At 43.4% G+C, this 15,259-nt stretch overlaps 2 protein-coding genes across 2 annotated transcripts in view; one reads left to right on the top strand and one right to left on the bottom strand.

Annotated features, from left to right (window-relative positions):
• Positions 1-1,374: 1,374 nt before the first annotated feature.
• tmem130 (transmembrane protein 130) lies at positions 1,375-6,326 on the bottom strand. The gene is made up of 8 exons (XM_080021669.1): positions 6,295-6,326; positions 6,113-6,198; positions 5,802-5,973; positions 4,831-4,976; positions 4,637-4,721; positions 4,158-4,360; positions 2,893-2,999; positions 1,375-2,650 (listed from the first exon to the last, which is right to left on the bottom strand). The coding sequence occupies exons 1-8, from the start codon at positions 6,300-6,302 to the stop codon at positions 2,519-2,521; spliced, it is 939 nt and encodes a 312-aa protein (XP_079877795.1). The 5' UTR covers positions 6,303-6,326; the 3' UTR covers positions 1,375-2,518.
• Positions 6,327-7,595: 1,269 nt separating this feature from the next.
• The window catches only part of baiap2l1a (BAR/IMD domain containing adaptor protein 2 like 1a), a 35,176-nt gene continuing 27,512 nt past the window's right edge, over positions 7,596-15,259 (top strand). The window contains exons 1-3 of the mRNA XM_080021691.1: positions 7,596-7,884; positions 9,955-10,030; positions 10,658-10,744. Coding sequence (XP_079877817.1) covers positions 7,834-7,884; positions 9,955-10,030; positions 10,658-10,744 — 214 coding nt within the window. The 5' untranslated portion in view covers positions 7,596-7,833. The remainder of the gene's footprint in view (positions 7,885-9,954; positions 10,031-10,657; positions 10,745-15,259) is intronic.

Consider the following 15,259-nt stretch of genomic DNA (forward strand, 5'->3'; position numbering starts at 1 on the left):
TGGACCGGCCGCCACAGGAATACTCTATTGAGTTCTTTGAGCTCAAGTGGGTTTTCTTTCCCTGCCGGCACAGTCTTCCGGCTAAACGTACCGACAGTCCATACCTTGAAGGCAGGCTGAACAATCACAAAGAGAGGGACTGCTGCTTCCAACTGCTGAGAGACGCCTCAGTGGCTTGTGTGATATGAAAGAAGCTGAATAATTAACAACTCATTAGAATTGAGGAGCTTTTTTTTTTTTAACATCTTATAATAATATATTTATCTATCTTAATCTGCCAAGCCACGCTTTTATAACTTTTATATCAATGGCAAAAAAAACAAAAAAAACATAAATCCAAAGTGTGATAGAAACCTGATCCAGCTTCTGAGCAAAGACAGTAATGAGGCGTAGCTGACAGAGCTAGTTCTGTCAGACAACTTGACGGCGCCACGCCCCTTATGAGCCGGTCTATTCTGTCAATATATAATCGTAGGCGTAGAACTTTTGGAGGAACCATCCCTTTATGTGTGTCCGCACCGCAGAAACAGGAACGATCGATAGCTCTTAGAACTCCTTTTTGAGGAACCTTTTTAGCTCCCACTCCAGGGCAGGGACTAACCGGCACAAGAGGAACCATCAGAGACCTCTTGTGCCCAGGGTCTGCCCGGTCGAGTAGCATCACTCTTGGCCGGGACCAACCTATGTACGGTGGTTATAAAAAAATGACAAATAAACTAAAAATGACAGACAGCGCTTAAATATAATTTTAGATGATCTTTATTTTATTTTGCATCATTTGAGTTTGGGTGTCTAGGCTGGTCAGACTAGTCAGGCTAGTCAGACAGTAAACACAGACATACTTAATGAGCTAGGAATATAGGAGCGATGAGCTCTAATTCTCTGGGGTGGAGGGCGCGCAGCAAAGCAGGTGGGGTAGGTTAAAAAGTATTTTTTATTGTAGATGTATTGATTTCATTTATTTTATTTGCCGACCTTAACTGAATTCAAAAAATCCCAGTGCACTGTCCCGACGCGTGCCCCTTGCCTTACGAAAGTTGCAACACCTCCTAAATTAGGTCCTGTAGATATGAGTTAAGTTTCAGCAACCGGATTGCTTATTTTTTGCCTCAAATTTGTTCCGATTCAGATCGTCGTGTGGAAACCCCGTTGGCCCCGTTCACTTCACTCTGAACTGTTCGGTGAGAAAACATCTCATGCCAATCCTTCCTACCCCACCTGCTTTGCTGCGCTCCCTCCACCCCAGAGAATTAGGGCTCATCACTCCTATATTTCTAGCTCATTAAGTGTGACTGAGCAGCGGAGCGTAGACACCCAAACTGAAATGCTGCAAAATAAAATAAAGATCATCTAAAATGATATTTAAGAGCTGTCTGTCAGAAGTCGATTCTCTTTTCGTAGTGTAAGATAACCAGCAATAATTATAAGGTGTTCTGATTTGATCGAACAAACTTTTGCCTCTGTGTCTATGTTCATTACATCCACGTCAGCCCAAAACAACAAGGCCGAAACGAGTGAGCAGAGGTGGAATATTGAGAATCGTACAATGTTGTTCCTGATAACACGTTAAAACGTTGATGAAATAAATGATTCAAGAAAGGGTAATAGAAGGCATCGTCCTCAAAATAAACTCTCACATTGTCAGGTTTTTAATCCACTGCTTTAGTGCCACATTACCGCATTCACAGCGGTGCAGTTAACTCATCCACACAAACAGCAAAATAACCCCGAAGACCGTTTGCAGTTTTCTGCATGGCCAGTATCAAATAACATTAAGAGAACAATTTTCTACGCCGGTGGCCGAGACAGAGTACTGTCTCAGAGTGCTGCGGTTCTAAGGACAGAAATGTAATTTGCTCAAGGTTTTCCGGAGATCACGGCCTTTTTTTTTTTTTCTCTTTCCTTGAGACCGGAGCGTCGCCGGCGGGATCGGGGCACGGTGGCTACTAGGAACAGTCATCTGATATTCAGCGACACACTCCATTCTTAATGGAGATTATAACAACTGCCAACAGCCGAGGCCTGGCTATTGTTGAAATGTGGGCTGAGTAACTGTATATCACATTTCACCATCCCATATCAATGCAAATGTTGCAATCACGCTGCATTACCTTGGAAAAAGGTCACACGTTACGATCGTATCATTTTGCGCCATCGGTTCAATTGCTCTTTAAAAAAGTGTTTTTTTTGCACCTGCAGCCATTCGTTAAAACAGCACAAACAGAATGCACGCCTCTGATAGGGATTACAGGGCTTTTCTCAAGTCATAAATAAATCGTCAACATGAGGGCGAAATAGCAAATTACATTTGAAGGCGACGTTAAGAGAAGCATGCAGAACAAAGGCGACTTAAACATCATAAAACATAAAAAAAACAAAACAGAAGCTTACATATGCTCATTTTACAAAGTCCGAACATGCAGGCGGCTTTGTATTTGGCCTTTGGGTGCACACACAGCCACCTTGGGTATTTCGTTTGGAACGGTGGGTGGGAGAGCAGGGCAAGGGAGGGCGAGGATTAGGAGTACTGGGTCCCTTGGTGCTGAATGAGGGGCTGGCTCTCCCCTTTCTCTGCTGCCGAGAGGTCAGGTTTGATGTCGCTGCCGCCATCTCTATTGTTCAGAGAGATGGTGTTGCTGGAGGCTGCAATCTGTCAATTTACACAGAATAAATTCAATGCCGCGGTTTCACTGTTGACTTCAACTTCAATTCTGAGATATTCCATGTTTTTGTTGCACATTGCCGCCCCATAAAATAAGAGGAAATCTGTTCATTGCTGATGTTAACTTCTGATGCGGTGCGCACTGCCGCCCTGTGGCGGAATTCTGGAATTGCAACGTGTCAGTGTGTAGTTGATTTGTTAACTTGGTGGTTGATGTGTGAGTCCTATACCTTCAGGGCGTTGTGATGACGAGGGCGACAAGCCGCCACTGCGATGAAGGAGAAGGTCGCTAAGAGCACTGCCACGCACGACAGTATGAAGAACAGGTTGCCGTAAACTGTGGAAACCACACAAAGCCACCGTTAAGAGAGCGTTAACATAATCAGTCCATTTTAAGGTTTATTGTATACATTCAATTTGTTCTTCTTTCTTGTTTACTTTTAGGTTCATTTTTACAGTTGTTTTTAGGATTATATCTCTTATTATTTCTTGTTTTTATTGTTATGTACAGTGCACATTTTTACACATCTATCTCTCGAGCTATCTGTCTGTCTGTCTATCTATCTGTCTTGTCCAGAACGTTACCAAATGATGGTAAAACAGCAGTTATAAAACTTGTCTCGTTAAAAATACATTTTCCCAGCTTTAACAGTGGCCAATCGATTGACCACGGCAGACATGTGCCACACAGGGTCGTGACGCTTTCTGGATTCCACCGTTTTCTCAGTCTCCCGAACTAATGAGCTGAGAGGCACCACATGACTCAGCATAGCCGACGGCAACAGCTCTCTTTTTTATTCCTGCATTCTACTTTCTTACTCTTCGCCTTTCTTTCCACTTCCTGCCCTCCAACCGGAAAATAAATAAACTTGATAATGCCTCACTTGATAACTCACATAAGCTCTTTACAAATTACATATTTCCACAACTAGATAGATAGATAAATAGATAGATAGATAGATAGATAGATAGATAGATAGATAGATAGATGGATAGATAGATAGATAGATAGATAGATAGATAGATAGATAGATAGATAGATAGATAGATAGATAGATAGATAGATAGATAGATAGATAGATAGATAGATAGATAGATAGATAATAAACTTATTTTAATGAATTTACAATAAACAATAATGACAAAGATGGCAATGTACAATAAACCTAATGATAAACAATGAATATAAACTAAAAACACAACACTAAATAATAAAAAATAACCAAAGAAAATATACGAGAAGAATTTGTCAATATAGAATAAACCTTAACACTAGCCAATAAATAGATCAATTTCCCAGCTACAATTAACCAAAGGGGGGAAAAAAACAATAAACAATTAAATAAACCTAACAATATGTTAATGTGCAATAAACCTAATGACGACAACAGTATGTTGAGTAAAAAGAAAAACGAATTATACTTAGGTGCATTTGGTTATGTGTATGAATCACGACATTTTCTAAAGATGTGTCTTTGACTTGTTCTCGACTCACTGCTTCGGCCCACGTGGAGGCTGTAGGAGGTCTGCAGCTTGCTGATGTCGTTGCGGGCGCTGATGTCCAGGCAGTACACACCGGTGGCGGGGAAGGCGTAGTTCAGCCGCAGCAGGTTGCTGTACATCATGGTGAGCGTGCAGCCCACAGGGGTGGTGGACTTACAGTCGGGCAGAATCCGCCAGCACACCCACATGGGGGGGCTGAGGGGGCAGGGGGGATAAGGAAGACAAATCTATTATACATCTACATCTTTTAAATCAATCTACCCCTTTAAGGAAAGATGGGAAGAAGGAAAAAGACAGTGTCAGGTGACTGCCGTGAGAGTCATTCTAAGCCACCGGAACCCAAATTTGACACGGTGAATCTCACTCCGGTGTGGTGTTTGTTTTGACCTTTATCTTTCCTCCCTCTTCAAACAAAACACACCCAAAGTGATGGAGGCGACCTCAATAAAGGCGGGATGTGCCACTGCTTACCTCCCGTCCACGTGGAAAAGCAAGGTGATGTTCTGAGACACCTGGAAATTTGAAGGACCCTCCAGGTGAATATTCTTGATGACGTCTAGAGAAGAGAGATCACAATTCTGGTTCACTCAGGACGCAAATTCCCCAAAAGCTGAAATGTTAAGAAACGGGGAGAAAAAAAAAAAAGAAGAAGAAAACAGACGCACCCAGCACTTTCACATCCATGGAATAAACCCCAGCAATTGCAACGGCCTTCTTGGTGACGTTGGACCCCACTCGCAGACGCAGGGTGTAGTTCCCTGACTCCATGTAGTTGTAGCGAACAACCGGCTCGGTGCCTTCAATCACTTCTCTGTGCAAAACAAAAAAGGAGAGAAACAATGGTACAATGGTATTAAGCATATGAACACTCCCTTGGAACAATTTTTTTTTATTATTATTTATTTATTACATTTGATTAAATTGTATTTCAAGATTCAAGATTCAAGATTTTTTTTTTATTTGTCACATACATATACATACTTTCCATACATATATGCAGTGAAACGTAATGCAACGCACCCGGTGATAGCACACAATATGTCCTCGGAAAAAATAAAAAATAAAATAAAAAGTAGAAAATTCCTTTCTAATAGACCGACTAACTGATTCCTAAAACGTAATACAGTAAGTGGAATACTTATAGAATAAGATAAAAATATATAGAATAAAATACAATAAAAATAAATTGAAATAAAATGGAATAGATAGAAGGAATATGCCTATGTATATACAGATATGTGCATTTAAAGTGGCATGTGAATTAAAGTGGAATTAAAGTATTTATCCATATTTTTGTTCTATTTTTCTATTCTTTTTCTATTTTCATTTTTCTGTTTTCCATTTTGAATGACTTTGTTAGAGGGCTGGGCGATATTTACAAAATCAAATATCACAATATTGTTTGGACAAACGCCGTAATGTCGATAACGTCGCGACATTTTGGCAACGGTCTTTGATAAAGATTTTTTTACATACAAGAAATATTTGAGAAACACTTATTAATAATACATTTTTTTTTTTCAAGAAAGTCCGGTTTTAAACAGCATCCAATGAATCGCGATATCACGCCTCTCGTTGGTTGCGCGTCCGTGACGATTAATGGCGTGGTGGTGGTGGGGGGGGGTAAGTTTCTCACCCGTTTCCGAAGTCCCAGGTGTAGGTGAGCTTCGTGGTCCGCAGGGACTGCTGTGGGTCCGAGATTTCGAACATGGCCACGGTCTGGACGTCCGAAGCCAGCTCCCCGGTGTCCCGCACGAAGGTCGTGTTCCCTTCATTCTGGTAGAAGAGCAACTTCCCCGCCACGTTTTCTGGGTGGTTTGCGGTTGTTGGCGTCATTGTTTCAATAAAGTTGCTTTAATAATAATAATAATAATAATAATAATAATAATACACATTTTTTTCTCTTATGTTATAGAAAATGATGTGATTAAATGAAAAGGACATTACCCAAGTCGACGATGGAGTTTGTTTCCTCGGACAGTGCAGAGGCGGCAAGCAGGTGGAGACAGGCCCAGACCCTCGCAGCTCCACACCTGGGAAAACACGTAGAACGGAACACGGGGCATGACCAACTCACCTTGACGTTAGGATGAATGTGGACGGATGAATATGAGGACATATTTTTTTACCGATACATGCTGGGATGGAAGACGGGGCTGGGGGCGGGGGAATGGGATGGCGCATGCGACGGGCTCCTTTTTATACAGCCCAGCAACCGCAAGAAAGGCGTGAAATCGTCACCATGCGTTTCCTTCATGTGCTCGACAACAACAAGGAGCTATTGAGCCGTGGTGTGAGAACGAAGTATTGGGTGTCCCCGGTAGTGTTGCAAAGTGCGTCAGGGGACCCACATGTGGGCCCCCAGGGAGGGTTCAGCAATTCAGCAAATAGAACTACCTTTTATTATGCGCTTATCCTGACGCCCTATGCCGCCCTCCTCCATTTGGTGGTGGGGCGGGCGACTTTACCGCGACATGTCCTGTTGTGCTGATACATTATTTATATTTTTGAGATGCAAATACAAAATATCATTATACGTTCTCCAAAGAGGGGCATGGGTGGTGGCGCCCCTAATAGTGAAATAAAGAATGATGAATAAATATAATTACATAATGGATGTCACAATAAATCCCTGATATCTCGTGAATATACTTGTATTCGGAAAAAAAAACAAAAACAAATTAAAATATATAGAAGTGTTTTTTGACTCCCAACTTTGATGGCCCTTGCCATAAAACAAATTACCGCATGGTGGCGCCAGATTAAAATAATTCTGTACAGCATAACACAGGCGATATATATATTTTTTAATACCGTCTTCCTTATGTGGACGATTGCCATCTATTGCCAAAATATACAAATTTTATCGAGTCCATTAAATGAATTGAAGTATTTAATAAAAGTAAAATATACCAGAAAATTGTATTACTGATGCCACGTGGAAAACGTGACAGGCTCCGAATTGGGGAGAGCGTTTGATCATTTCTTTGGTTAATTTTATTTAAGATTTATCCATATTTGCGATCATTATAGCGACAATTTGACCCAAATGTTACTTTTCAAGTCGAGTTGTGTGAAGTTGTACCCGCTTTCTCACCTCACCTGGTGTCGTGTGCGTGTGTGTGTGTGTGCGCGCGCGTGCGGGTGTGCTTGTTTTTTTGTGGGTGTGTGTGTGTGTGTGTGTGTGTGTGTGTTGACCCGATCAATGGAGAGTGTGCACGGGGGTCACCCACCCCACGCCACCCGTCTCTCATCTCACCTCATCCAGGTGATACCCGCGCACGGCGAGACCTAAAGCGCACGACTCCGACTATGGCCGTGACGTCACTACCCCCCCCCCCCCCTCCACCCACCCCCACCCCCACCCCACAGCAGGCGAGCGGGCGAAAAGCGATCGAGGACACACGTCGGGCTGTCACGTCACGCGGGGGAGTCGGGGACAGTGGAGTGTCTGCGCTGCCCACGTAGCCCCCGCGTCTTTTGACTTGTCCACCGTGCCCACATGCGCGGAGCGAGGTCCCGCACTCACCCCGGGAGCCCGCGGCGTGGAGTCGAACCCGGTCGGTGACCGTCGTCACAACAGGGACCCGCCGTCGTGAAGCGGACGCTGAATCGATCGATACCACCAGGATTCTCCCGAGGACTTAAAATAAACGCAGCTCCGCACGATGTCTCGAGACCCGGACGACGTGAGCAAGCTGACCGAGAGCACATACAAGGTAAAGAAAATACTTTAGAATGAGCACGTTTTTTTACAATACCTCCACTTTGTGATCTGGGCTCTCGAAACTTGAACCCCCGGATTCCTATTGCCGCAATCTGAATCGGGTTTTTGGGACCGAATACATTTACATATACAATACATTTGTTTTGGGAGTAGTTTGCATTGTATTGTATTAATATAAATATAATAATGGATATAGTTGGATTTTTCTCTATATGATTGTTGCAGACAAGGCTAATAACTGATGGGCCAGTCTAATTCATTTGTGTTATTACAATATATATCGCACAATAAGTGAATGGTTTAATAAAAACAATTAATAACACATAAAAGACATTCCTGACTTTTATAATCGCAGGTGAACGACAAAAAAAAAGGGGGGTGGGGGGGTGGGTGGGGTTCTCAATCCATCTCTCCCCATAGCTGTCAACCCTCCCGATTTTCACCGGGATCCCCCCCCCCCCCCCCCCCAAAAAAAAAGAAAAACGTTTGTATTTCGATGTATTTATAATTGGAATGAACCCAAAGAGAACACCGTGCGTAGCGGGGACGCTTTCTTCACCCCCCCCACTGTCGCTATGATCCATATCGTCCTCACGCCACTTGTCGGTGTGATTAGATCATCCTGAGCCGGCAGATTAGCTCCCACGATCCCCTTTTAATCTACACCGATCTCATCACCCCGCCGATAAGAGACACATGGTGGGGGTGGGGGGGGGGGGGTGGGGGGAGTCGCGCCCGGGAGAGCGAGAGAGAGGGAGAGAACCTGTTTCTCCGCGGAGCGCTGGTGAGGGCGCACCTGCCTGCGCCCTCATTGTTCTGCCGAGGGTGCGCCCGGTCCAGCGGCACCCGATCGTCGAGGGGTTTTAATCGACTCGTATAGAGAGAGAAACACAGGGGGGGGGGGGGGCTGGGGCGCTCCTTTACAGAGCTATAAAAGAAAGTTAGTTAGTCCATAAGTACACCAAAGAAGAGAAAAGCCATTACGTTTTTTAATTTTTTTTCCTCCAACTTCAAACTGAGAAATTAAGCATAGGTCTTAAGCTGAGAAACCCACCCCCCAAAAAAAGATATCGGTAGGGCCTGATTTGTCACTAGTCCAGTGACTCTTATTTTGAAAGAAGGTTGAAATGACCACAGTGTTCCTTTAAAGATTTGGAAAAGAAAGTTATTACACTTCCACCCCGTGGTATTTATGGGGATATACAGAAAGCGAGCTGATCCTCACTGATCTTAAATGACATCATGGTTCCCATTTCGCACCCAGACATGTCAACAGTAGCCACACTGCAAATGAATTAGTCACTGGTTCCCCCTTAGAAATGTGTTTTAATTTGTAAAACCCATTTTATTTTATGAACAAATTCAGGTTTCTTCAACCTAAGATTCAGAATTGAAGTATACATCTCAAGTTGAGAAAACCCCCAAAATATATCGGTTAAACTAATTGAAGCAACATTTTTAGGTTGATCCAGTGAGTCATGCTGTACAGTATGTCACTATGACTCTACACGTGACTCTTATTTTGAAAGAAATGTACTTTTCTCACAGAGTAGTTGCAGTGGTGGGGGGGGGGGGTAGTTTGAGATGACCACAATGTTCCTTTAAAGAGATGTAAAAGTAAGTCAGGGAGCAGCAGCAGCCGTGGTACTTATGGGAATATAGCGAGAGCGAGTCGATTCTCACAAATGTCAAACAACATAATATTTCCCGTCCACACACTTCAGGAATATAGCATTATGGAACTTGCTGTCCCACTTTTATTCGATAAATGACAATTTTGTATAGGGTTAGTATAAATGTTTAGAAAAAGCAAGTAAGGAAAGTAAATCCTTCAAAACAAGAGCCACCTTCATATTTTGGAATAGTGACATATGACTCTCCGGTAGCTTTTTCTTTCCTCAAAACAAATGTATGAAATGAGAAGCATTGTTGACACAACATTCCTCTGGGATATGGTGAGTTTATTGTATTTTGGGTGTAATATTCAGAGAAAGCTTCAAAAGCTGTTACTGTCTACCGGTCTCCCTTTCCTGTCTCTCGCCGCTGCTGCCGTGTGATCCAGAATGTGATGGAGCAATTCAACCCGGGGCTGAGGAACCTGGTGAACCTCGGAAAGAACTACGAAAAATCTGTGACAGGTAAACCCTACGTGCATGTGAAATGGACAAACCGCATGACACAGTGGGTATTTAGAGAGGAAGGGTGAAGGGGTGTGTAGCCTCCCTTGGCACAATATATTGAATACGCTCCTTTGTTTAACTAAAGGTCTTAGGAAATACGAGATTTAACAATATGTGTTGTAATATGTTTATACAGGTTGCCCAACGCCTCACAGTGATACCCAAATGGAGCAAGGGGACGTTTTTGAAAATGAGACCTTAATACAATTTCTAACAGAAACCTCTGAAACCAATTATTTCTGATTAATACGTGTAATCCTTTAGATTTTTAGAACGAACACAGAATTATCGACCTAAGAAGCCATCATCTCTTCATTGAGATGAATGTTGCGGACTAGACAATTACAAGAAAGCACCAGTTACAAGAGGTGGAAAATCCGGGTTTGGGAAAGTGAAAATTCCCTTCCGGGATTTTGAGTCGGATAGGGGTGAAGCAAAAACATGGCAGGACTTTCATTTTATGAGCCTGGAATTAACAACCTCTGCAAGCAAGCCAGTGTTCAGCAAATGTAATGGGCGTCTACTGGGTATGTTGTGTTAAAGTGACTAATTATGTGTTGTTATCATTTTTTTGTTGATTCACAGCAATGACCCTGGCAGGGAAGACCTACTTTGACGCCGTATCAAAGATCGGCGAAAACGCCGCCATTTCCCCAGTCTCCAGGGAACTCGGTGAGTTTCACTTCAACCAGATGAAACTTTTAGGCCATTGACACCTTTCCCAATGCCAGGAGAAATGCCGTTTTTTCTGGCGTGTCACGTTCGACGCCACAAACGCGTGTGAAAGCAGGCGTGTCATGGTGCCAGCGTGACTGGGAATATAACAGTAGAGGAGACAGCAACTTCAACAAACAACAACATGAAACTGTAAAACATGGGGGGAAAAAAGTATGTTGAGCCTTTCAAAAGAATTGTTTGTGAACGACCCAACACCACAGTAGAAGCACGGGTCCTTCGGCGGCGGGGAGCGGAGACGCTTCTCCGGTTAGGAGACCGGCTCGGGATGGTGCTGGAGTGACTCGGAGCCCGGCGGGGAGCGCGGGGGTTCTCCGCTCTACGCCCCACGGTGCGATCCCCACACTCACAACCTTTCATGGTCCCCCCACGCGGGCAAAGAGTCAATAGCTTCTGATTTTGATTTCGGATTCAAAATCGGCTATGAAATAATGGAATGATACACATATACTCCTGTCTGTTCACGATCTTCAAAGCGTGTCGCATCGCGCCGGTAAAGGGGCCAAAATTTGCGGGTCGAATCGGGTGTCACGTTTACATCAGAGCCGATCGGAGCTGGAGTCGATGAAAAGCCTTGTCTATTGTAGGGTCATTTGAAGCCGGGACTGAAACCTGGGTTTTACCATCCCACTAATGACAAATGCACAATGTTGGCGGGTGTTACCCGGTTTTTGGTGCAGTGGGAAAGCAGTATAAATTGAAGGAATTTATCTCTGGAGTTAATGCTCCTTAGACTCTCTCTCTCTCTCTCTCTCTCTCTCTCTCTGGCTTTGACAGTTATAAAGGGGCTTGAGTAAAGGGAGTAAGTCCATTACACCCGATCAACATATTTTTGACCACCGTAATAACCCACAAAAACAAATAACATTTACAGAAGCCTTTGGATGTCGACAATTAATCTATCCAGTTCTGATCTCCCAACGCTCGCTCTCCCCTGCGAGGCTGCCATTAAAGGCGACGCAGGAGTATATTTATCTCCCCTGTGATTCAGCTGCAATTATCCACGAAACTGCTGAAACACGGAGCTGACCTGTTTTGAAAGCGCGTGGCCTTTAATGTGCGCGGTTCGGGTCCATTAAGTGGTGTTTTGCAATCCACCCGCTGATCCTCCTCCTTGATGCAAAAGATGCACGCGAAAAGGCTTCTTGACAGATCAGTATGGTGTGGGAGACGCAGGGGCAAAGGCCTGCCATCCCTTTAACCCCTAAAAATGTCGGAAACATGTTAGAACTGTGCCTGTTTTGATGGCCCGCAAGTGGTGATGCAAGACTCGCAAATTTGTTCATACAAACGGATCTTTCAAACGACTCCGGGGGTAACTCCGTCAAAACAGTGAATCTTTTACTCACAAACTGAAAGCCATTTCTGAGGTCAACATTAAAGTCCAAGGCGAAAAAGGCCAATGAATTTGGCATAATTCATATTGAAAGTGACTTATTTACGCTTTGCATTACACCTAAATAAATTATTTTTACAGAAAGAAATGATTCTTGTGAGAATTCCACTCACCAGTCTGAGCCAACTGACCCCTCCGTCACTCACTGTGCGTTACACTAAGTGAACCAAAACACACAAGAATCGGAAGAATCGAACAACTCTTTTCACCGAGTCGCTCGTCAAAACCGAATCTCTAAAGGAGTGGAACTTTTCATCACATCAAGTTGTTCTCACTTCACTCGAAGTGAAACTCGTTCTGCTGGACCTGCTATTCTGTCTCAAACCGATGAATTAGATGGGTTAGTGTAGCCTTTGCGATTTTGATCTTGCAACACAAGAGCTAACTTCCATCCTTTATCTTTTGCTTTCCCATCCCCCCTTAGTTCTCCATGTGCCCTTACTTCTAAATACAACAGTACACAGTACAGCCGCCATTGTGGAATGCACTTATTCCTGTGGGTCCTCTGCCTGTGCTTCCGCATGTTTCTACTCCTACGACCTTAAGGCACAGATTGAAATTCTTGATAGAGAGGGCTAAATGATTCAAACCACGAGAGAGGGCCACTAAAAGCACTTTCACATCATTTGTATTTCACTCATAAGAATCCATTTGGATTAAAAAGAGAAACTCCTGATTGGTCCGATGACGTTCATCACCATGTCAACTGCGTTGCCAGGAATGTTTCTCAGCGTGGATCGTCATACATACACCCGTTACCCGCCCACACACGGTAGCCCTCGCTGAAATAGAATCGAGAGTCGACGAGACATGGTTAAGATGAAATTAAATGGAATAAAAAGTGAGACCACAAGGTGCCGGTGGTTCGTCAGGTTCCGCTGTCTTCAGGTTGAAGGTGCGGCGGGGAAAAGAAGTCCACCTCCGCCTCCAGCACAGGCTACAGGCTACAGGCTACCGCCGGCGAGACTGTGTGAATTTTCTCACTCGTGGCACAGAATGGGCAGCAGCAAACAAGCTGAACAAACAGAATGACAGACAGAGAAAACACTCTTCCCGTCATCACCACCGCCTCCTCCTTCCCTCACCTCCCCTCTCCTCTCCCCCCTCCCTCCTCTCCCTCCTCCATCTGCCTCAGTTTAGCTCCCCCCCCGCCCCATAATCTCTCGAAGAGGACATTTCCCAAAAAACATCAGACCCCTCACAATGTGTGTGTGTGTGTGTGTGTGTGTGTGTGTGTGTGTGTGTGTGTGTGTGTGTGTGTGTGTGTGTGTGTGTGTAAATGGGAATGAATTATCTCCGGAAGGATTTTCTGGACAATCGTAAGGAAATCTAAGCTCTAGCACTCATCTAAAACCATCTTAATTTATATATATATATATATATATATATATTTGTTCTTTAATGGCTAGCTGTCCGAATGCAAAAGAGATGCAAAAAGAAATGAAATACTGGAAATCATGACCCAAGGTGCTGTCACTCTGTTCTGTTATAAGTCACCTTTATGATTTCAGTAGGGCTGCATCAAATTGGGTTTATTCCCGGCTTTATCATAGACCATAACTCCCCCTATGAGTTTTGATAAAACACTTGCACTTAAACACATGATGCGTTTAAAGTGGTAATCCATGAGATTATTCTGGTAAATAAATGCATGTGCTCCTCATGCATGTGCTCCTCTTATACGCTGTTTCAATTGTTGGTGGTGGGGTCCGCCTTTCCCGCCTTTCTCTCTCTACGTGACTTTGAAAATTTGCCGTAGTTCGCAACCCGAGCAAAACCAAAGCTTATCGGTTAATTACTCAGCACTTCTGATAAAGGTCCAGCGCTTCGATAACCTCTGAAAGTCAGCTAAAAATATGTTTTCTTTAAGCCTGGCTTTCGTTGCGTGAAAATCTAGTTGGATTGCTTTTGCCACTTTATGCGAATAAGCCAGATATGAGAAACGTTTTTGAGAGTTTTAAATTTGAAAATAACTATATTGTGGCCTAAGAGCAGGTATGCATGCAAATGCCGTCGTAGTATTAATAACAGTATTGTATTGTGTCATGGAGAGACCTGCTATTTGTGTACGTGTCTCTCAAGACATATAAGATATACAAAATGCAGTTTGTCCCTGATGACATGTGAAGTGACATCCCACTCCAGAACATCCGAAGCGCGTATCTCTCGCAGTAGTCCTTCTAAGATCGCAGTCCTGTAAAAGCATGTGGGTGTAAAAGACCATTCGGTATATTATAGCGCCTGTGCACAAGTCATAGTTTGCTTACAATGGTTCTACAATTAGATGCTTCCTGTGCGGGGGGTTCTGGTCTGGCCTGGCCCGGACTGGAAAAAGAAGCAGGTATAGAGAAAGCGAAAGAATAGTTCAACCTTTCCGCCTTTTCTCTGTGCTAGAAACTTTTTCTCTGAAAATAGCACGGCCAACAATAAATAAATAAATGGATGAGGGGGGGGGGGGAAATGCTAATAGCCAATGGAGAGACTGTTTTACAGAGGGAACGGATCCCTGGTATCGTGAGCGTGTGAAAGTTAATCTGTCGCTAATTGCAGCCATGAGCTCATCAGAATCCCCCCCTGGCGGCCAAAAGTATCGCCCCCCTCCAAACAACTCTCTCCCAAACTCGGATTTTTTACCTTGTCTTTTAAAATGTCAAACGGACCCTTCCACCCCGTCACGGAAGTACAGTTCAGCTGGTCTGAGATCTGCGTTGCAATTTACATGACCATCATGTCAATTTATACTCACGTATACTCACATGCTGTGAACCAGCATGTTTCTGTTTTGTTAATTGAGCAGTCCAAACACATTTTCCGTATCAGTGCCGACCTATATGAAATCGATATATGATATCAAACTAAAAATGTCATATTTATTGTCTTCTCCTGTCAGAACAGCGTGTCACACAAAATTAGCATTTTTCTTATCATGTTAGGTAGCAGAAAAATTCGAAACTAAAGAACAAAATCAGTCCAAAATAATAATTATAAAATTATCATTATGTAAAGTTAAATTATATATATTATATATAATGTAATATACTATATTATTATATTAT

The sequence above is a fragment of the Zeus faber genome, assembly GCF_960531495.2.
Source record: "Zeus faber genome assembly, chromosome: 20".
Classification (NCBI taxonomy): domain Eukaryota; kingdom Metazoa; phylum Chordata; class Actinopteri; order Zeiformes; family Zeidae; genus Zeus; species Zeus faber.